The following is a 23924-nucleotide window of genomic DNA, read 5'->3' as shown; positions in this document are numbered from 1 at the left end:
TGGAGACAGAGAGAAAGGGAGGCTTTGAGTCTGCAACATAATTCAGATGTGTCTAATTCTAGTTGAGGTTTTAATGTATAGACCAGGTATTCAAATACCTGACTTACTTTGAACTATGAATTCCTTCATCACAAATTCCACTCTGAAGTGGATGTTTGCCCATTTAAGGAGCCAATTATGTTACTGCTGGCCACATGCCACATCAGGTGCTGGCTTTGAGCAATCAGTTGTGTTAATTGCAAGCAACACTGAATGCCTTTCGGGACAAGAAATTCACGGTTCAGGAATGTTAGTGTAAAGGAGTTCAACCCATTATTAAGAACAAATCACCAAGTCTATGTGAGCTGCAAAGTAAAACTCGTGATTTTATGGAATGGAGGAAAGAGGTTGGAACAGACTCAGGTGTTGTGTCCTCTTACAAAATCATAGAATCATTGAATCTTGTGAGCTGGAAAGGACTCTTTAAGGTCATCTAATCCAACTCCAATTCAATGAACAGGGAAATCTACAGCTAGATCTGGTTACTCAGAGCTGATCCAGTCTGACCTTGAACATCTCCAAGGACAGAGCTTCCACCATTTGCTCTGCTAAATGTGCAGGGCAGCTCAGTTACTTGATGGATTTGTGGTGGAGCCCTTCAGCTTCTCAGCCCAGCTTCTTTGTTCTCTCTTTGATTACTTCTATTATGTTTTCTGAACTAGACAAACAGAGCCAAGATACTGGTAGAAGAGAATATTGCATCATAAATATGGTGTCCTCCGTATGTACTGGCATTTACCTTTTTTATTTTCATACTGGGAAAATAATTTAAAAAATGTACATTTTTACAATGATGTAGAGAAATAATTCTAAAAACATTAAAAACAGCAAATGACAAATTAATTTTAAGAAGCAGATTTGTATAAAAATAGACACTGAAGAAGTAAGGTATATTGTGAATGACATGAACTGAGCAATGCATTGAGCAGAAATTAGTAGATTTTTCTTGGATGCAGTGTGGATATTTTACTTTATTATCAGCTAAATATTTGGACTGTGGCATTTTTGTAGTATCTAACTTTTGTCTCTGTACTTGAATAACACATTTTAACTAGTCTGTCTATTCACAGGAGTTGATTTCTGATATGCCTGCTTCTGAGTTGCAGAACCAGCACAATTTAAAAGAAACCTGCCCAAACACAGGAGGTGATGAATGGGAGCCTTAGGTAGAATCAGTGGAGATAAAGAGAGTTTATATGTGGCAGGGATGGGGGAAAGTCTGCAGGTGTCTAGAAATAGTATGGAGGCTCAGGAAGTGTTTCTAATAGACTTTAAAGGCTCAATCCCCAAACTCCAACAAGATTGTATAAAGAAAACTTCTCAAAACAAAGCCATCTTATTTCTCCTTTTAACACAGTCTCTGCCAAACACTTTGGTCTGAAGCTGTGAATTTCATTAAACTCAATGCAACTTGCTTAGTGCTCTCCATTCTTGTATGGCTGAAATCTCTAATTCTCCACCCCCCCGCAGCAGCTAGCGTGCTCCAGTCACATCACACTTAACCTTTGCCTTGGCTTCTCAAAAAAGAATTTGTTTCACTCTATTCACGGCTTCAACAGTTTGGCAAACTGCACTTGAGTGCCGCACTGGGCCTTTATATTGAACACACTAATCTGATTGTTTTTCCACTCTACAAACTTTGGGTCAACAATCAAGCTGCTGCCAGAAACTAATTAATTTGCAAACAGGCCCCATTTTCACAGGGGGAGAGCTTTTGAAACCTATGTCAGCAGAGCTGGTCACACCATGGTGACATGCATTGTCATGGCATCCACTTTTCTGGGTAATTCTCCTAACTAATTTTTCACCACACACATGAACTCAAATTACCCAGTCAACAGTAAATTTCTATTGAATGCCCACCAAACTCTAAATGTGGTGTCCTGAGAAGAGGAAATTGGTATTGACAGGGTCAACACTCGTTAAATTGATGGCTAGAGCAGAAGGGAAGAAAAGACACAAGAACATACAATAAACATCACGTGTGTCATATCTCAATGAAGGGGGCTGTAACAGACCCCTTCCCACTTTGTTGAAATCACTTAGTATTCTGCAGTGTGATTCCCTACCAGCAGATTTCTGCTTAACTTTTCTTGAATAATTGGCTGATTATTTGTTAACAAGAAAGAAGGCAGAATTTGGTACCTGAAAGTCACTGCTTTTCAAGCATCAGAGAAGTGGTGAGCCCTCACAGAGATCTCAGAGCTCATGGGAAATCTAGTTGAGTTTGCAAGGTATATAGTACACATGTTATGTCTTTGGCATCAGGCCACCTTAATCTGATTTAAATCTTTGTAAAAATAATAATTACAAAGAAAACCAGATTGTGTAACTGGAAGTGAGGCCTACCCAAAAAGCAAAACAAAGTGCAGTCGTAGAACCTGATCATTACACCTGTTTCAGATAAATTATCTTTCTTATTTTATTTTTCAATTTTCCTATCGAAATTCGTCTCCAGGGTAAGAATTTTCAATAACACTTACTGACAATTAACTGGAGCATGAAGGTATCGTGTTTATATTTATGCATATATGTATAGACCTTTTATGTATAGATATATATGCATGGTCTTTTTAATCATATATTCACTGAAAAAAGTACACAAAGCTGCCCACTGTCAACTGCAGAAATTACCCACTGAAGCTGATACATGTTTATTACATATAATGTAATAAATATCATATAAATATCATCATATAAATATCATATAATCATATAAATATCATATCATTACCTATGATTTAGCGGAGTGTTGCCGGAGTAGTACGGTTAGGCTGCAATTGGACTCAATGACCATTAAGATCTTTTCCAACCTGAACAATTCTATGATTCTATGATTCTATATAAATAATCCTTCATTGTCAGATAAATACAAATATAAATATAAATATAAATATAAATATAAATATAAATATAAATATAGTAAGTTAAGAGCTGGAAACATAGATGAGACCGTTACTCCTGGGATCTACTCCTACATATGAATTTTTGCACAGCACCTGCATTTGGAGGTGGCAACTGAAACTCAGGTTTGTCCTTCTATGTCTGTAATGTGCAACTCACCTAGGTCATTAAAACTTGATTCTGACCACCCACTCACTCAATTTATTCAGTACAGCCAGTACACTGACTTATTCACATCAAGTCAGACCTAGGCAGAGCTTGTTCTGGCTCAGTTATCCAATTTCCTCCTTGGAAAAGTCAGAGAATAGCTAAAGGAAAGGGCAATATTCTTAGGTCTCACCCTGACATGATGATTACCAGGATTTACTGGATTATTGACATGATAGTCAATACTCATCAGAAATGTAAAAGTTACAATTAAAAAAACAAAAAACCTAGCATTTCTAACATATTACCAACAGATCAGTTCAATGTATATGTGTAAGCACATATGCCAAAGATAGCAATCACTTCCTTTTCTCTGTTTAGAAAGAAACTGCACAATGATCTTTTAGGGACTGAGGTCATACCTCACAGTGCTTGTTTAGAGAGTTATAAACTTCTTTCCTGAAAACTGTACTGTGTGCAGCAGAAAAGCTTATCTGGGCTCCTGTGAAAACCATGCTTTGAACTCTGAGCTCTCTCATTATTTTTGATCATATATGCTCTATAAAGAGGGTGAGTCACAGCACGAGTTACCACAAAACAAGTTTCCTAATCTACACTCCCAGCTATTATTTTTTTGGTGTGAATAATAAGACTGACCAAGCTAACACTCATAAATGAGAACATGGTTAACCATAAGATATACACATATCCTAAATCAGGTGTTGCTGAACTAATGTGTATCCTAACTTCATCAAGCATACGGTGGCTATAACACAAACCAATATGTTTACTGATGCAAGTATTTCTCTGTAGTTCATATTCTCTAGAGTGTCAGGAAGTTCTCAAAATGTGTGGCCAGAACCATGGAGATGTCCTCTTTTGTTTTTCTTTCCTACTCTCTGAAGCCACTCTAGCCTCAAAAGTCATCTTTTGGCTTACCTAACTGGGACAAAATCTCATTCATAGCACTTAGAGTGAATGAAAAAAAAAATGATGCAATCATAGACAATAGCAAGAGGAGAGGGGAGGGGAGTAGCGGAAAGAGGAGGACAGGAAGGGAAGGGAGGAGACATGAGGGGAGGGGAAAGGAGGGGAGGGAAAGAGAAGGGAGCAGGGAGGGGGGGGAGGGTAGGGGAGGAGAATAGGAAATAAATCTATTTGCTAGGAGTATTTAAAATAATTTTGTTCAGGTCACTTGTTGGGAGTGATTTTTCTGATTCTTTTTTATGCACCACCTTCATGATCTTTCTCACATCCAGAGGCAGTGTAAAGCAACTATGCATTCTTTAATTGCTACTTGGCTTTCAGTTTCCAAATTAGAGCCTTTTATTTACTTTGTGCAAAGATACAGGGAGGGGCTATCAGTCAAGATGAATTACTGGATTCAACTATGTTGATATCTTTCGATCAAATTCTTGGTTGAGCTTATGGCTCCCTGTGTTGTAACCATTTTAGGTTGAATACCAAGTAATAATAGCACAAAAGAAGTGCATCTCTGTGCTTCCATAAATTCAACATTTCTTCCAGGAGAAATAGAATGAGTTATAAAATGTATTCAGAAAAGACTTGTTAGCTTGCAATGAGAAAGTAATTTGAAAATCTTATTCATTCTCTCGAATTTGGATCTAGAGACTTAAGGAAGAAAAAAAGAGTTTGTATTCCATTCTGTTCACATTATTATGCCACCGTCACCATAGTTTCTGAATACTTCCTAGCACTGTGTTAGGTGACATTAGCATTTGTCACACATGGAATTTATCACTGTGTAATTATTTATTGCTATTCTTAGCAAGGAAGCTAAGGGGAATGGGGGTGGAGGGTGTATTAAGTGAGAAATGAGACTTGCTTATATGGACATGTTCTGTCCCTTCAAGGCTTGGAGTTGTTCTTGTCTGCATGAGCAGTGGTGGGAAAGTGCTGGGCTTGGTTCCATGCTGCAGCCTGCATGATAGGAGATATCAGCTAACTAATTTGGTTCAAAGATATAAATGCATACTTTAAATGCAAGATATCCTTGAAAAATAAACCTCACTGTTTTCACTGGTAAGATTGTTTAAATATTTCCTTGTATATCTATGTGAACACAGACTGGAGTCTATTTACTTCAGTTCCTCACAGTGTCAGGCAAGAATACTATCTGAGAGCATATGAAATGTTATTAAAGTTCCTCTTCAAACCTGCTAGGCTGACCCATACTAAAGATCTGAAAATTAAATTTGGTCATATCCAACGTATATCCAACTTTTTCAAAGGTCCTTCATTTAAATAGTCCTTCTCTTGATGGAGATAATATTGTGTTTATAGCATCCATCACCTCTTTTCTCCAAGAACATCTCAGATAAATTTTAGGAAATAGCCTTCCTAGAGTAAAGTAGGATGGTTTAGTCCCGTCTGTGCTGGAAGGTTATCCATTTTCTGTCTGCTTACCTTTGCTGGCATGTATTTTATTGTTTTCTGTATGTCTGGACTGCCAGTGTCTAGGAGGTGGGCTGGAAAGTGGGAAACTAGAAAGGCATTTAGGGAGCAGGGAGAGACACAGAAGAGAGGGATGTGAGTGGATATGGATGGATGGAAAAAGAGTATGGTTTGGCTGATCAAATTAGAATTATAGATCAAGGATGCAGTAAATTAAAGTATATAAGCCTCAAGAAGCGTAGCTGGAAGACAATAAAAGCTTGACGCATTTACTACATCCTTATTAGATGGGAAAATATAAACAAATTGAAATCTTGTTCTCCTCTTGAATTCATATATAATCAAAATTAGGTGTGTAAGTTGCCAGTGTTGGGACATCCTACAAAATGCCATAAACAGAAACAACATACAGTGATGGCTAAGGTTCTGTATTAACGCCAGGAGAGTATCAAGCCCTTGTTTCCAAAAATGGAGCCTGTGAAATTTAAGAGAGCATTTTTATTGAACAGTCACTCAGCTTCTATAATTCTTGGCTGTTTATGTAACTGTAAAATAAAGATTATCAAGGACAATAACCCCAGGGGCTAAGTACAACTGCTAACCCATTTTAAAAATTAAGTCATGGAAAGTATGATAAAATAACATTATAGAGCGGATTTAAATCCACAAAAAGCAAGGAAATTCCACACTATGGCTGGAAATCCATCCTGACTGTCTGCCTTAACTCCAGGACTAGTAAAGTAAAGAGTGAATGAGGCCAGTGTTTCCTCACTATTTGGAGTGCAAATCACATTCATAATACTACCTTAATGTGGATTTTGTGATTTCATTTCCTCTCAAACCTTGTGCATCCCAAGTTTGTTTTGATTTTAAAATAAATGTTTATGGTCATTCATTTTATGAAATGTTAACAATTTAAGGCCAGATCCCCTGTGCTTGGTCAAGGAAAATGAGGGTGGCTTAAAGCTTTCCTTCCACTGCCCTAATCCTCAACTTGAAAACTGTCTTCAGTGTGTTGCTTAGCATTTGCTTTGGTACACTGCATCACCATTTCTGCCTTCTTGCCTCTAGCTATGCCCTCAGCCCTTGCATGAGTGCTTCTGAAGCTTAAGAGAAGATGTACAGCAAACTCTTCATTTAGCTCACAGGAGAACTCTCTAGTGCCAGGGGAAGCTACTTTAGCCTGCACATGACTACTCATCTCGTGTTATTGCCAAAACAGTTCACAGAAGTAGGATCTGATCTGCACTTCCTTGAAATGATGTTGGTTTCTGATGGATCTGAACTATACAGTGTAATAGCACATGTAAAGAAAAACACGTTTTTTCTAGGCAGAACTCTGTGGGAAACAACATCAAAACCATTAGTCCTTATAGTAAAGGTGAACATGTGATTTTTTTTGGTTTGTTTGTTTGTTTAATTTCAAGACTTTTTTAGAGAGTGCAAATCTGTTCTTAACCCTCACTGAGACCAGCAGAGACTGTGAAAGCTTTTTTGTGCAGAGAAATACTATGCACTTGCTCAAGGAGCCAATAATGTCCACGCACATAACAAAATGCATGATTTGTTGTGGGGCACTGAACAGTGGCTTTTCATATCCAAGTCAACTTCCTGAGTATGGACATATTTTACTGTGTTTTTGCAATGCCTCTATGTCACTTCTGGCCAACTCTGTATCAATAATTAAATATACACTGCTACAGTGACTGATGCATTGTTTTCTACCTTCTAGATGAATGCTCTGACTACACAGCTATAGAATCAGTCTCCCTTGCTTTATTTGGCTTGGTGACTATTTAATTTTTTATGCAAAATGAAATGTCTTTGGAAGCTTGACAGAATTTAAAATTTTTAAAAGACTTAAAAATATTTAAGAGCTGCTGGTCAGCACCTTCCCTTGGGCTGTGCACAGTTCAAGCCCCTCTTCCCAGCAGCACTAGTCTTATTATGAGTGGTGGAACCATCTCCAACAAGTGATTCTATAATCTCTGTAGAAACTCTGTGTTCATACTTTAATCCAAAAACTTATTGTGTATTGTTGTTCAGTTCCAGATGATATTTAAATTCTAGGAAAATTTGTAAATTCATGCACAAGTGTCCCCTTCATTCCATTTTTGTTACCAAGAAGCTGTGTTCTCTGCACTCTGACCTCAGTTTTAATATGGGGAAAGCAATTTCAAAACTCTGTTTTGAACAAAGTAAACACGAGCAAGAACTTTGCTGGATCACTGGGCTAAGGATAATGGAATGATGTTCAACAAGATCAAGTGCCAGGTCCTGCACTTAGGCTACAACAACTCCAGGTAACGCTACAGGCATGGGGCAGAGTGGCTGGAAGACTGTATGGAAGAAATGGACTGGGGGTGTTGGTTGGTGCTCAGCTGAATATGAGCTAACAGTGTGCCCAGGTGGCCAAGAAGACCAATGGCATCCTGGCTTGTGTCAGAAATAGTGTAACCTGAAGGAGCAGAGAAGTGATCATCTCCCTGTACTCAGCCCTGGTGAGGCCACACCTTGGGTAGTGTGTTCAGCTTTGGGCCCCTCACAAGAAGAAAGACAGTGAGGCCCTGGAACATGTCCAGAGAAAGGCAATGAAACTGGTGAGGGGTCTGGAGCACAGTTCTTATGAGGAGCAGCTGAGAGAACTGGGATTGTTTAGTGTGGAGAAGAGGAGGCTCAGGGGAGTCTTTATAGCATTCTACAACTGAAGGGAGGCCTGAAGGGAGGTTGTGGTGATGTGGAGGTCGGCCTATTTCCCTGAATGACTAGTGATAGGACTAGAGGAACATGGCTGCAAGTTCTGCCAGAGGAGATTCAGGTTGGATGTGAGGAAATAATTCTCTGGAACAGGCTGCTCAGGGAGGTGGTTGACTGGAAGTGTACAAGAAGATGGCTGTCTCACCACCTATCTTTTAAGCTTCATGAGGATGAAGAGTTCACTTTTTGGTCAGAATTGCAGTCCTTATCAAGTTTTCAGTTTCTGTCCGTTAGAATAGTGGTTTTTAACCTGAGGATAAGCATATTCTGGACAGTAACTGAAAAAGCAAACCCATCACTACATAGCAATCCATGCTTTTACTAAAAAATGTGTAAATGTCTACAAACCAAGGGTTCAAAACTATGTTAACTACACCTCATCCTTCAATGCAAATATGTTTTATTAAAAAAATACCTTAAATACATGCAATCACAAAAATTTTTAATTGCATTAAAAAATAGACAAATGGCCAAAGTAAAAATAAATATATAAAAAATAAAAGGTCAAAATAAAGGCATGTCTGAAGAGTTTGAAATCCAAATGGTTATCATTTTTGGACTTCCTTGCTGGACGCTGAAAGTAGGAGTCCTGTGCAGAAAGGCTGCCAGGACATTACCATTAGGAAATTAAATTAACAGTAGAGTTCTAGAACCTTTAATAGGAGCACTGGTGCAGATTTTAAGTCAAATTTTGCTTCTTAGGAATGTAACTTCATTGACTTGCAAGGGAGAGGCAGATTTCAAAAATGTACTTATGGATCATTGTCTATTAAATTATATACAGCTATGAGAATAAATTCTAAAAGCCTTTGTTTGATTCTTGCATTTTTAAACGAGCTTAAATTTACATTTCCATACAGGAAGATAGTTTAAGAACTACACTTAGTGTTGAAAATAATCTTCACTGTGTGCTATGGTAAATACTGCCTTTCTACTTCTATGCTTCTTTTGGACGATATTTAAATTCTGAAGAGCATTCTTTACATGCAAATGTCTTCACCTTCCCATCTTGCATAAAGCGGTTGTGGTTTCTACTCTGTCAGATGTAACCTTAGTGCTAATTTGGGAAAAGTAGTTCTCACATTTAGTGCTGAAAGACTGATAACCGAATCCACAAAGGAATAACACATTTTCAGCAATGAAGTACAGGAGCTGTGGACAGTGGCTGTGCTTTCCCAACATATAAATGTTCCTGGCTCAGCTGTCATTGTGCAAATCTAGAGCACAAAAGCAAATTTTGCTTTCAGGACAGTATTCTATGTCATCACAACTATCACAATGAAAATGATCATTGCTTTATATTGAATATGCTTTTACTGTGACAGTTTCCAAGACAGATGGATATATCTGTAACATTGTACTATTTTCTGAAGTACAGCTATCTTCTCTATTACTATTTAAAAAAAAAAACAACAACAAACTAATGAACAGTACTGCTGGTTTTCTGGACAACCTGACAGTTGTATGGCTGAGTTATGACTATACTAAATTTAACAGGACAAAAGTCAGATTCATACAACTCATATCATGATAAAAACACACGTATGTACACACACATACACTTATGTGGTTATCTGATACATACATACAGTATATATATAAGGGCTGCTCTGAAAGTAATGCTTTCTATTTTATTATCTTGGTCCACGACATCAGAGGCGAATGTTGGTGGAACGTCAGTAGAGGTTGAGTCTTCCCACCTCTGTAATATTCCATTACATTTTGTTGCCATGCAGGAGACGACAGGAGAAAGGCAGTCTACCAAAGTGGTGTTTGACATAGAAGTGCATGTGAAGCAAAGGTGTGCCACTGAATTCCTTCATTTCCTACAGAAAATAACTGCACCTATTGACATTCATCAATGCTTGCTGAATGTTTATGGAAACTAAACTGTAGGTATGAGCACAGTGAGGCAGTTTTATGTGGCATAAAGGCTTTTGTTCAAGGCTGATGAAAATGCGTAGCTAAAGGTGATGACTATGTTGAAAAACAGTATTTTGTAGCTGAAAATTTTCTCTATCAAGTAGCATTATTGTCCTTTTTGCATGTTGTTTCCATAGAAATAAAAAGGAGGCATTACTTTCAGAGCAGCCTACATAAATAGTTTTGTTCATCCAACCTCCAAAAGAACTTTACAATTTTAACCATGAGATTTAGATTGTTTATGTTATTAATCATACATAAATCTAATATAATAACTAGTATGACAGAGAGCTTCCTTACTTTAAATGAAAAGAAACTGTTCTTAAAAGACTGGCTGCTGCTACATACTGAAATTTTGCATGATCACTTTGCACTGAATTGCAGAACCACGTAAGAAAACCGAGACCTTAGCACAGACATATATAATATGGTTAGAAGTGAAAACTAAACACAGTTTTTTTCTTTGAATTCAAAAAACAGGAGTGCAAATCTGGCAGATGCAAGTAGCACGTACAGAAAAAGTAGCTAGTCAAGTTTTCAAAATTAAAATTAAAATTAAATTAACACAGATTAACTACAGCTAGCATTGCTGGCCCACTTAAATAAAATGGCAGCTTTTTTAAATGATGAATATTCATTTCAAAAATTCCCATAATCCTGGTGTAAATCCAGTTAAGTTAGTGAAAAATTCATAGAATCATAGAATCTCAAGATTGGAAAGGACTTACAAGATCATCCAGTTCAACCGTCCTCCCATTACCATTGCTACCACAAGCTACTAAACTATAACTCGTAGCTCTTTGTCCAGACTTCAATAAAATTGGATAGAGAAATCAAACACATTTTCAAGTATTTTGGTACATGAAGTCAAAACAAGATTTTCACTGAAGCTATCCCTCTCCTCTCGCCCTACGCACATGAACAAGCAGCTACAGGCTTGCTTAGTAATATCCATATAATATATATTTTTTTCTCTTTTTGGCTGCTGAATATTTTGAAATGCAATAACTTGGAATACCCAAGATTCCTTTCATTTTTTCCAACCCACTGACAACTCTGAACTGCTCAGAAAAGTCAGTGGATTCACTTTCTGTTGGACTTGGTGGCCAGTGTCAGATTCCTTTCAATCCAGTAAAAAATTGAAGTACAGAATATAGTCCTGCCCAAGGCTCTGTAGCTACTTTGCGTTGACGTGTGGCTGATGCCTCCACAGGCCTTGAGCTTCTGTCCAACTTACACCCTACAGCAATCAGCTCCTGTGGCTTAACTGTGTTAACTTAGTTTCTGTATATGTTTTAAATTTAATCACACTCCACAAATCTCAATATAATTAAAACAAAAATTCTTTATAAATCACTTTTGATTAGTTTAACTAGTTTAAGAGAAAATTCTGCTACAAATAAAGGAGGAGTGTATATGGCACAGATGTTGCTGGAACAAAGCTGTGTGCTAGTCTTTAATAGCTGGATGAATGTAACTGGATAAATGTATATTTTACATACCGTTTAGCCACCGGGAGTCATGCTGTTCTGTTCTGATTGGATGGTGATGGCCCAGAGTTCGGAAAATGGCAAAGTCTCTGCCCATGAAGTCTGCTGCTGTGCCAGAGTACAATTCTCCATCTGTGGAAGGATGTAACTGTAAGAAACTTTTCTCAAGTTTCCAGTCATGGTAAGTAAGAGAAAGTCGTCAGTCCTTTGTTTACATTATACTAATGGGCGTAATGAGAAAATTACAAAGCAATAAACCATATACAATTTATTGTCATTGAAAATATATGATTAGAACCACTTTCTCACTGCAGAACTTAACTGTAACCTCTCAAGTGAGCTGTATCTGCCAACTACAGACACTTTACCAAGATATGTTTGTATACTTAGGCTGGAATAGTGAGAGACTGTACATCTATACCTGGAAGACAGCAACACACAAAAACAAAATACTCCTCAAAATCTATTCAGCTATAAAGTTACTCTATTTTGAACTTCTGAACAGAAGTTTTGACTGGAGACCTCCAGAATTTTTTTACCCACACTGCAGGGGTTTTGTTATTCTGTGTTTAGAAGTGGAGAGAGGCTCGTTGACTTGCAGTTCAGAAAGTCACCATATCCCTTTGCTTTTTCATGAAGAAACATTTTCTTTCTTTTTTTTTTTTTTTTTTTTTTTTTTTTTTTTTTTTTTTTTTTTTTACTTCTCTGAAAACAGCAATTACTCTTAAAAAAGAGATTTTCTACAGAGAAGACAGAACATGGTTTTCAGCTTCTGCCACTTTTATAACTGAGACTGGCAAAGTGCAGCAGCTAAGGGAGAGAGCAAATGAAATCATCTGCTACTACCTTGACCCCAAGTGTACCACAGTGAACAAGAGGATTAGAAATTGACCTGTGATACTTCAGCCCATAAATGGCACATACATAGCCCAGCTGGATAGAGGAAACTCATAGTATTAGAGTCTCAGTGTTCCTCTCTTGAAGTAGCTAGAATAATTCTGGAGGAGACAAACATAGTTTAAACACAATGGACCAGATCAAGTTAAATACATGCCAACTGGTAGAGAAAATAAAAATAATAAATACATAATAACTAGACTTACAGAAGATATCCAGGGATTTAAAAAAATAATAATAAAATAAAGTATTTATCACTTATTTTTCTAGTATTAATGTTAGAGCTTGCATACAAAATAACCTGAATTCAAATTGGTAGCAATGCTTTTTCAGGACTCTGCCCTTTTATGCCTAAATAGGAAATGAGATACTCTCTTCTATACTTCTAATATGGAATTAAAGATTATTATTGCTTCTAACTGCTATTTTCAGGCCACCCATTTTAAATGAGTTTCCTGTGAAAAAGAGAAGCTTAAGGATGAAATAACCATTTCTTTAAGCTAAAGTAATACATTTTTCATGGTCATGATGAACTCTACTTTATTTTAAAACACAATTTAGGAATGAGTTTATCATTTTTAATGGCAATTTTAGATGTTTGCATGGTAGGACAACCATGTCCAAGCATGCCTATTGGATATCAGTGGCATCTTTTCCCCAGAACATTGATACCATGAAATTATCAATTGAACCTACTGAGGCTCTGTACCATATGGTAGCCATGAAAGCCAGGAAGGGTGAAAACATGATAGCAGAAAGACATGGAATTGAATGAATTCACAGCAGAGATTAGAATAGATCAGTCGTGCCCAGCAGGAGGTGTAATCAGAATTGAAACAGAACAGCATATCCTTAATTAACAATTTATCATTCCTCTATGTCATTTTCAAGTTTTTAAAGGACAGACAATCACTTAATTATAGTGATTATTATGTACAGGGTATGCAGCTAAGTGTTTAAAGAACGTAAAACCTTTTTGCTTGAGAAAATGGCTTTGATGCTATGCTTAACCTTTCTTTAACCTTATCTTCAACCTTATCTTCATTTGCTTGCCTTCCCCTCCCAAGTGAGTTAAGATAAATCAATATACATCAGAGGGGAAGAAAAAAAAAAGTAACAAGCCCTATTTTACTTACTACTTATAAGGAAATAGAAAGGTCAATTAAAACAACAACAACAACAAGATTCAGTATTTTATACCTCAGATATGCACATCCTTTGAGTTAGAACTATTGATAAACTACTTAAGATTTAATTTGAGTGGGCTAGAGCACAAGTCATAGAAGAGTGGCTGAGGGAGCTGGGACTGTTTAGTCTGAAGAAGAGGAGGCTCAGGGGACACCTCACTGCATTTTACAACTTCCTGAAGGGAGATAGTGATGAGGAGGGGGTTGGCCTGTTCTCCCAGACAACAAATAGGACCTGAGAGAAAGGCCATAAGTTGTGCCAGGGGAGATTTAGATTAGACATAAGAAAAACTTTTTCTCTCAGAGAGTGGTCAGGCACTGTAATGGCCTGCCCAGGGAGGAGGGGGAGTCAGCATCCCTGGTGGTGTTCAAGAGGTGCTACAAGATATGGTTTAGTAGCTTAATGCATAGTTATGGTGATAGGAGGATGGTTGGACTAGATGATCTTGTACATCCTTTCCAACCTTGTGGTGCTATGATTCTATGATTTTTATCTCCTATTCCAGTTAAAAGAAGGCTAATCTTTGTTTCCCTATGCACACCATCTTTTGGGCTGATATTTGCTCATTGATATGCTAGGAATTGATTTTTCTATGTCACTGATAGTTTTGCTGTGCGATTTCCATTGGTAGTAGTTTTCAAAGCAGTCCTCATTGGCTTTAAGAAGGAAACAGAACTAAATAGAAAACCGACAAACATCTCCCAGGCAGAAAAAATGAAACAAAAAAAAAGGTTGCCACTTTGTATTTCCAGTCCAACAGCATAAAACAAGGACTATGGCTTTCTGTACAGAGCAAACTGATGGCCCCCAGTTGTTTGCATAGAAAGAAAGCACTATATATTGGATACAAATTGCTGCATGCTAAAGAAGCAGCATTATAACATATGCATGCAAATACACCTATTAAGTTTACTGGTTACTAATTTAGGGGGAGAAGAACTATTTTTCCCACATATTGAACAGAAGAGTCATAGAAGTGCAGGACTCTTCTCCCAGCATCTCTCCAAGTTCATCACCAAGTTAGTATGTTAAAAGCTAAACAGTATGCATTCATTTGCCAATTTTTTCTATTCAGATCTTAGAGAAGACTGCATTCTTAAAATGCAGCACAAGAGAGACACGGAGGTGTTGGAGTGGGTTTAGAGAAGAGCCACAAAGATGACCAGAGGGCCGGAGCATCTCTCCTATGAAGAAAATTTGAGGGAGCTGAGTTTGTTTAGTTTGGAGAGCAGAAGGTTCTGGGGCCTTGTGGCCTTCCAGTATCTAAAAGGAGCTTACAAACAGGAGGGACTTCTTATATGATCTGTGAGTGATAGAACAAGGAGAAATGGTTTTAAACTAAAAGAGGAGAAATTTAGATTAGATATTAGGAGGAATTTTGTTACTCGGATAATGTTGAGGCAATGAAATAAGTTGCACAGAGAAGCTGTGGATGCCCCATCCCAAGGCCAGATTGGATGGGGTACTGGGCAGCCTGATCTAGTAGGTGGCAACCCTGCCTGCGGTAGGGTGATTGGAATGAGATGATCTTTGAGGTCTCTCCCAGCTTAAACCATTCTATGATTCCCTGGCTCTGTGGTCTTTTATTATTATATGTTTATTCATATAACTGAAGTTAAGATTTTCAGAAACATAGATAGATAGATAGATAGATAGATAGATAGATAGATAGATAGATAGATAGATGGATAGATAGGTAGATAGATAGATGGATGGATAGATAAATAGATAGATAGATTTTTTTTTCTTTTAAACCAGTGAGACACAGAACCATAAATAGCCTTGAGGGTTCTGGATAATCAGAGCTTTTGAAAATCCCAAAGGAACGTTTCCTAAACAGCAGCTGACCGATAATGGGACAATGGCTGTCCCCTCCCTGAATTATTTTCAACTATCCCAGTACTATTGCTTTAGACTAACACATTCAGTGATAATTTTCTCCTGTGATTTTGTTTTGCAAATACCATGCTCCTCTCATGTTTCTCCTGCCCTGGAATACACACTTGCAGTGTATTACCCAGAGACTGCTTAGTCTCTACATATTTGTGCATTAGCCCACTCAAATGGGGATTGTTTCATTAGCAGTATACAGATGGGAATGGCTGAATAATGTCTGATATTACTAGGAACTAGTCATATCATGTTCCCAGCTGGTGTTTACTTAAGAGTATAGTAACAATAACTACTTTTAATGAACAACTCTTAAAAAAATAATGAAAAAATGTTTGCAGGTGGATGAGGGAAAGAAAGAATATTAGAAAAATATTGGAACAATTTGAACTGTTGTTGTTTTTATTGTTTTTGTTTTTGTTTTGCAAATACTAAATTTTATTAGGAGAGAAGAAACACTGAAGATCCTTTAACAGTAATAAGAGTTTTAGCTGAAATATAAAATAAGAATCTTGAGTACTAAGGGCTATTAAAAATCTTAAATTGCTTTTTGCAAACTAACCTCAGTGTTTTGACCAAATTCCAGCCTAGGTAATTACATATCACTTACCTAAGATTTACCTTCTAGTTAGGGAGTCAAAAACATACTCTTTTTTCCCACTTAGTAAAAAGCTCTCTTTAGTGTTTTTGATGAAGAACAGAAGTTATTTTTTCCCTCCCACATTTAACCATACAAATTACTTCCTCTTCTCAGCCTTCTTTCATTTTTGCTATAGCTACATTTTGTTACTAATTATAATATTGCATTTTAATGAGCGCTGAATAATTTTTTTACATTTGCTCTCTTGAACCTAAGATAACCCCTAGTTGCTTGTGAATACTGGTAGTAGCAGACAAGGGGCCAGGAGCAACTGAGCTATCTCTCAGCTCAGAAGGGAAGAAGGCATCTATCCATATTCTTCTTGGTGTGAGGTATTTGTTATAAAGAGGTTTTTCTGGCCTTTATATCCCATTCACTGCTTCAAGGAACAGTTGCACCACATCTCTCCATACAGACAATGCTCATTCCCTATTTCTCACCTCCAGAGTATTGAATGGCTTCTCACTTCCTAATTTGAGGACAGGAAATTACCTTTGGTCATAATTTTGACATAAATTTTATGCATTTTGGCAAAGATGAGAGTAAGACATTGTGAACCAGAGTGAATTTGCTGTACAGTTTCTTAAATATCAGTGGAACTTCTTCACTAAAATATTGAAACAACTGCAGCATTATAATCAATGACGCAATATAACTGTGAGGTAGCTATGAGGAGGCAGAGCAGAAAGGATGTTCACATTCAGGATGCAGGAATGTTAATTTTAGCTTCAACATGAATCTTGTAAGTCACTGGAGCTGCAATTAGTCACTGGCACTGAATGTTGAATTTGTGCCATTTTCTACAGTGTTAATACAACCATGACTCTAATGGAAGGCTGATTTAAAACAAAATATGATGCTCAGTCTACTGTTTATTAGGAGGAATAGTACATGGACTGAAAATTACTGAGATAGGGAGTGGACTCAAGAAAACAAAGGTACTTTAAAGGCTTGAAATCTAAGCCAAGGGAAATAAGACAATCATATTTGTGCATAACTGAGTAGAAAAAAAAGGAATGTGAAAAGCTAGACACTGTTGACTTTGTGCAGTTGCATACCGGGTATACCATGTAATACTGGCTTGTCATCATTCTCTTTCTTTATTGTACATTAAAGTAAATAGTAAAGCCTATCCCTTGAGAGTAACTCTGACACAAATTCAAGTTGCTCCAGGCACTAATTTATACACTGGACTTTTACACATACTTTTTTTTTTTTTTTTTTCCTTTCTGTTTGTTCAGGGTACAAGTTGGGGCAAGATGTGGAAGCCTTTCTTGTTTTGCCTTTCAAAAAGTGCATGTCCCCGGGGTAGCTCATCACCTGTGAACATTAGGAGCTTCGAAGATCAGGAAATGAGGCACACTGAAGATTAAATTTTTGTTGTTGCCTCTTTCAGATAGTTTCACTTTTAAATACAATGCAAATAAAATTTGTAGTCACTAAGCAATACAAGATGTACATAGTCCCAGAGAACACAGTGTATCTGGTTATATGTCATTTTCCAAAGGCTTCTGTGATAAGAAAATCTGCAGGCTTCTGAGACTGCTGCTGTCCCCTTGGATTTGAAGTTGTGATTAAGTGCCAGAAAGTTACGTTAAGAATAAAGTGGCTACTCTTAGATAGAGCTCTCACAGAAATAAGAATCAAATTTGTTTTGCTCTCAATTTCTTCTTCTCTTAATTTCATCTCACAAAACATTTTTTGTGAAGGAAGAAGGAAAAACAACAAACACAATTCAATTACATAAATTAAATCAATTATATAAATTAAATCAATTAGATTAGTTCAATTAGATTAACATATGCCAGGTGCTCCATACATACATATTCTATGAAACTAAGTATTACTAACTCAAATATACTTAATTTATTGAAATCTTGCTGTTCTGGATAGGAGTCTAATTGCATTCATTGTCAGATACATCTCTTCAACTGAAACATCATTTTAAGGCTTGGACCTGTGAATGTTTGTATATCTTCAGCTCAGATGTGAGTACAACTTGGTGATGGACTTTACTTGGCTATAGTACTGATACAAAGAATTGCTTATTCCTGCTCTCAGTTTGCTCCCAGATGTGCTGGTGCAGCCATCTGTGAGGGTACACAGTAAAGTGGGCAATTAAAATACCTCCAGGGTCACCTAGTTCTGAGTCTGAAGAAACAAGGTGTCATAGAGGGGTAAAGCAGTTAGTGTGATACTTGAATCTTGACTTACACAAACTCTGCTCTCATGACGGCTGAGCCAACTGTATTGAAAAATGAAACTGGAATGAGTAATAACTACTTCAGCTTAGACAGAAAACACATAAAACAAAGTCCTACCATAGGTGCTGTGAAGAGCAAAAATAAATAGATAGATAGATAGATAGATAGATAGATAGATAGATAGATAGATAAATATGGCAGGGAACTGGCAATGAATGAACATCTCATTGAACTTACTTGAACTTCTGGCACCTACCTACTAAAAGAGAAGCTGTCAGCAATTTAGGATCATAAGGGCTCTTCCCCCGGCCATTTTCAAAATGTGAATCTTCCATCCTAAAAATGTTGTCCTGTGGAGTGGAAAAAAGAAAGAAAAAAACCATTTTATTTGATGAAATAATAGTAAAAATAGGTTGAATTAAATAGAGTACAGTATATGTAATTCATACTGTTTGGTGGTTCTTTTTTTGGCTTAAGAGAAGTGAAATTACACTAGGAGAGTATTTGGAAAAAGTCCCCATTTTCTAAACAGTATTGTGATGATGGTATTCAAAAGCACAAATAAACACACACAGCTTGTGCCTCATCTAGTCTACTTCACATACACTTTACCTGGTTTCATTGAACTGTCTGTGCTTTCACAAAGAATATGCCTGTGTAATTTTAATTGAAGAAGCTGGAATTTCAATGTTTTGTCTGAAAAAATGAAAGCGTAGATTAATGCATTACAGGATGCTAAACCTGAACTTGAGTTCTTAGTGACCTACTGGTTTTGCATGGTCAAATACAATTTTAACTTCATCAGCAAAGCTGTTTTTCAGTAATGTGCAATGCAACTTTTACAAAATGGCAGTTGGGGGAACAGTACATGGGGTTATAAAACAAGATTAAAAAGGGCCTCAGTCAACACTAACTCAAATCAAGGTCAGTAAATCCAAAGCAATTGGCTTTTCAGTACATTTAATGATTTTAATTTTAACTGGGAGACCAAATCTGCCAATCAAACGTAATAGTTTGTTTACTTTATGTTTTACACTAAGGGTAAAACCAGAATAATAAATGCTTTTTGCACAGTAGACATTATGTTGATAGAAGAATTGCATAGGGCACAGTAAAAGCTAAAATTTCCATTTTCCCATCTGCACTGTGGTTAATTTCCGTTGACACCTAACTAAATCATGAAACTCCAAAGCCAGGACATACTCTGGCAATAGTTCTGGGAATTACTCTGTGCACCCAGTTCTCAGTCGCTAATACCTAAAAATTCTTCGAGGTAGATAATGAAGGTAATCCTTTAATAAATATAAATTAAATACAAATTTATTGCTGTCTGATCAGAGATAATTATCTGTTTTAAGAAAAGAAATAAAAATAAGTAGAGTGGAATATGACTAAAATATATGTATTCATAGAATAAATCAACTGGGAAAATATTACAATATATAGAAATATGCAGCTTCCATTTGAGAGAAGACTACTGCCAGCACAGGCTATACTCAGCTTTAGTTTTATCTAAACAAGTCCTGAAAACCTTCCATTGCACCCTTAATGAAAGCTTTTTTTTTTTTCTCTAAAAAAGAAAACAAAAAAAAACAAAAACAAAAAACAAAACAAAACAAAACAAAACAAAAAACACTAACCTTTTTTTTTCATCTGAGGAATCATTTGTGGCTTTCAGTCCTTGTTATATTATCTATATTATCTACTATGATGAGAAACAGTGAGAGTAACTACCGTTAAGTAGTTACAAGCTGTTCTTAAGTTGCCCATTTTCCTTCTCTTCTCTGGACTAAATCTTACACAAGAACTTCAGAGAAGCTTCACTAGTGTGTGAACTCCAGAAATTATATTGTACTGTCTTGTGTTTGAAAGTAAAAGCCTCAATGAATTGCACACAATTATTTCATCCTCAAGGATAATGCTCCAGAAATCAGTGCTAGATCCTTGGCACTCCACAGTGCTGCTGTAGGATGTGAAAAATAAAAATAAACTAACTCAATTACTTTGATTATATATATATTATTTAATGTGAAGATCAGTCACACATATAGCTGATATGTGTGTGTGCACTACATATTTTCAAAGGAACTCCAGAAGCTCTTAACATTTCATTTACTGGTGAAAAAAGGTGAAGGGAAAATGGACTGTTTAGCAGAACAGCCTATCTGAAGAGATTTCCTACTTTGAAAGATAAAAACTTTGGGCAAACTTCGTGAAATTTGATCCTAGAATTCAAGCACAATCTTGTAGATGTAGCCTGCTTGATTATATTTATATAGTCATCCTGTATCTGTAATACCTTGCACAATATTAAATTACTTTTCTTTTGTCCTTTCTACTTTTTAATAGTCCAGACACATTCCTCACTTCTATGCAATTTTCTGACTTTACTCCTTCTGACCAGAAATGATTTAATAATGAAAAAGATTTTTTTTTTTAATGCTGCATGTACATATATAGAACTTGCACAATAAATAAAAGCAGTAAATTCAGGAGAATGCTCTACTTCAACTACAGTAATATAAAAAGGCACTAATGCTACAAGCCATTATTGAAAAATGTTATTAACAATCTACATTTATTTGGGATTTCTTCTTAGTAGATGATAATTGTTCAACATGCACACCAATGGATATTTGATAAGGCTATAAAGTCAGTGGCAGGACAGTTAAAGCAGAAGATATTCCCAAGATTATTCCATTTGTCATTATGAGACAAATAGGAAACAGATGTGGAAAGTGATTTGATATAGGAAGGATCTGATTTTTGACTATATTCCTCTGGTTTATGTCACTGTAACTTCACTGATACTGGTATGTAGTGAGCAAAAACGAGTGGAAACTGGGTCAGCCTAAGTCAAAAATGATCTACCCTTTCCTTCGTGATTGTAGAATAAACCATTTAAAATAGGAGGTATGACAGGGAAATCCCACAGTGTTTTCATATTTCAGTTAAAATGCAATGTAGACACACATTATATATAATAAGTTTCCAAATGTATCAGTGACTAATAACTATGATTAATATATCACTTTTAATTGTCAAATGAATGTATCTTGGATAGCCTGAAGCCCCAGAGAGTTTTGATAAACATACTATGGGAAGTCTAACCTATCACAAATAGGGCAATATGCCCAAATACCTTTTAGAGTATTGAAGTCAAACCATCTTTGTCTGTACACCAAAAATACAGTCAACAGAGAAATAAAACCTTTCCTATGTACTCGTCCTTGTCTCATCTCCCCCTGACCTCAAGTAGAAGCCTAGAAAGCTTAGATTGTAAGTGATACCATAGAATCATAAAATGTTTTGTGATGGAAGTGACCTTTAAATAAGGCCTTTCCTTATTATAAGGCCCTTTTTAGTCTAACAGTCCATCAATGAACAGGGACATTCACAGCTATAGCAGGTTGTTCAGAGCCCCATTCAGCCTGACTTTGCATGTTTCTAGGGGTGAGACATGAACCCCATCTCTGGGCCACCTATTCCAGTTCTTCACTTTTACTTACTGTAAAAAGCTTTTTCCTTTTCCAGTGTAAATCTCCTCTCTTTAAGTTTGAAATCATTTTCCCTTGTGCTGTCACAACAGACACTGGTAAAGGGTCTGTCTGCCTCTTTCTCTTTAGATACTGAAAAACCACCCTCAGGTCTTCTCAGAGCTTTACCTTCTCCAAGCTGAACAGTCCCAACTCTCTCAGCCTGTCCTCATCTCATTGATACATTTCTGTAGCTAGCTTCTTGAAACACGTGCTTTCCTGTAGCGCACAATTTGATAGATGGTAAGACTTGGTCAGAAAGAAATATATTTCAGACCTTGAAATAAATGTAAAAGTTCTGATGATTGCCATTCTTTTACTCCGTTATTTTACAGGCTATCGGGATTCACTTTTAAACATCTGAAACATGTCTGGAATAAATTTCCTGTGTCATGATAATGAGTGGTGACAAGACACTGCTACTTGACAAGGCTTATTTCATAACTTGCAATAGAATTCAGCCAGCCAGTATCATACCAACCTAAAGTTATATATATATATAACATTACACACACACACACACACACAAGGGCTGGTCCAAAACTAATGTCTCTTATTTTGTTATGTTGGCCCATGACATCAGAGGCGGATGTTGGTGGTATGACACTAGAGGTCGAAGCTTCCCAAGAATATTTTGCTATGTTTTGTCACCGTGTGACAGATGACAGCAAAAGGGAAGTCTGACAAAATGGTGTCTGACATGGAAGTATTTATGAAGCAAAGGTGTGTCACTGAAATTCTCCATGTGGAAAAATTACACCCACTGACATTCATTGATGCTTGCTGTGAGTATATGGACACCAAACAGTGGATGTGGCACAGTGAGGTGGGGGGTGCTATGTTTCAGCAGTGGTGACAGCGACAGTAGATCATCTCCATTGGTGCAGATTTTTACGATTCCAGCGTACAGGCTCTTGTTCATAGCTGATGAAAATGCATAGCTAAAGGTGGTGATTATGTTGAAAAACAGTATTTTGCAGCTGAGAAATTTCTTTATGAAATAGTGTTATTGTGCTCTTTGTATCTGTTAAGTGTTGTAGTTTTCATGGAAATAAGCAGGAGGCACAACTTTGGGAGCAACTATATATATATAAACATAAATGTATACCCACATATATATCCACATATACATAAATCTGTATGTATACCCAGTATAGGAACTTTTAATGTCTTTTCTTTGCATCTATTTCAGCTGCCACCCAGTCCAGAACCCTCTCAATAAAGCAGGGAGAAGAAAGATAACAGCACACACTGTTTTTTTCTCATTATATTTTAAATATTCTTTCCTAGTTTAGTACTTTTTATGGCTTGTAAGAAAACTGGTGATTATTAGAGAAGAGACAATTTTTCTTCTTGTGCAATTCACACAGAAACTGCTGCAGAATTGCAGAATTTAACACAACAAAACCACTGCTGGCCAATGATGAATTAATGCAGTACAAGTAGATGATCTGAAGAAGCTATGTTGATAGAGTGCACACAGTCACAAAAGAGGTATTACAGGCTTAGTTTATAAGGTATGGAAGATACAGAAGTATTTGACAGCAGTGATGCTCCTCAGCTGTGCTAGTGCAATTGAAGGAACGTATATCCTTACTCTTGTAACCCTCAATCCATAAATACCAAGGAGTACATCTCCAAGGCACCTTCAAGGGACTAGTTGATCATCATGACAAGCTGATGAACAATCATGTGGGATGGTCCAGAAACATTCAAGATGCCAGGAGACTTCGGAAATAACACATCTTTTGTTTAACTAGAAAAGGTAGTTTTGGCCACATGTGTAAGCACTATTGAGGTTAATATTTCCCTGGCTATTCTCACAGATTCTGTTGTACTAATATGAAGACTTTTATATAAGAAACAGAAGAAAGAAAGAAAAGAAAGAAAGAAA

General features: G+C 36.7%; 1 protein-coding gene across 1 annotated transcript in view; it reads right to left on the bottom strand.

Annotated features, from left to right (window-relative positions):
• SEMA3A (semaphorin 3A) overlaps positions 1-23924 on the bottom strand; it is a 172475-nt gene that overhangs the window by 50768 nt on the left and 97783 nt on the right. The window contains exons 5-6 of the mRNA XM_085216347.1: positions 18751-18844; positions 11688-11807 (exon numbers count right to left, since the gene is read on the bottom strand). Coding sequence (XP_085072473.1) covers positions 11688-11807; positions 18751-18844 — 214 coding nt within the window. The remainder of the gene's footprint in view (positions 1-11687; positions 11808-18750; positions 18845-23924) is intronic.

The sequence above is a fragment of the Meleagris gallopavo genome, chromosome 1 (genome assembly GCF_905368555.1).
Source record: "Meleagris gallopavo chromosome 1, MGAL_WU_HG_1.1, whole genome shotgun sequence".
In the NCBI taxonomy this organism is placed as follows: Eukaryota; Metazoa; Chordata; class Aves; order Galliformes; family Phasianidae; genus Meleagris; species Meleagris gallopavo.
This window is presented reverse-complemented; position numbering and strand designations above follow the sequence as displayed.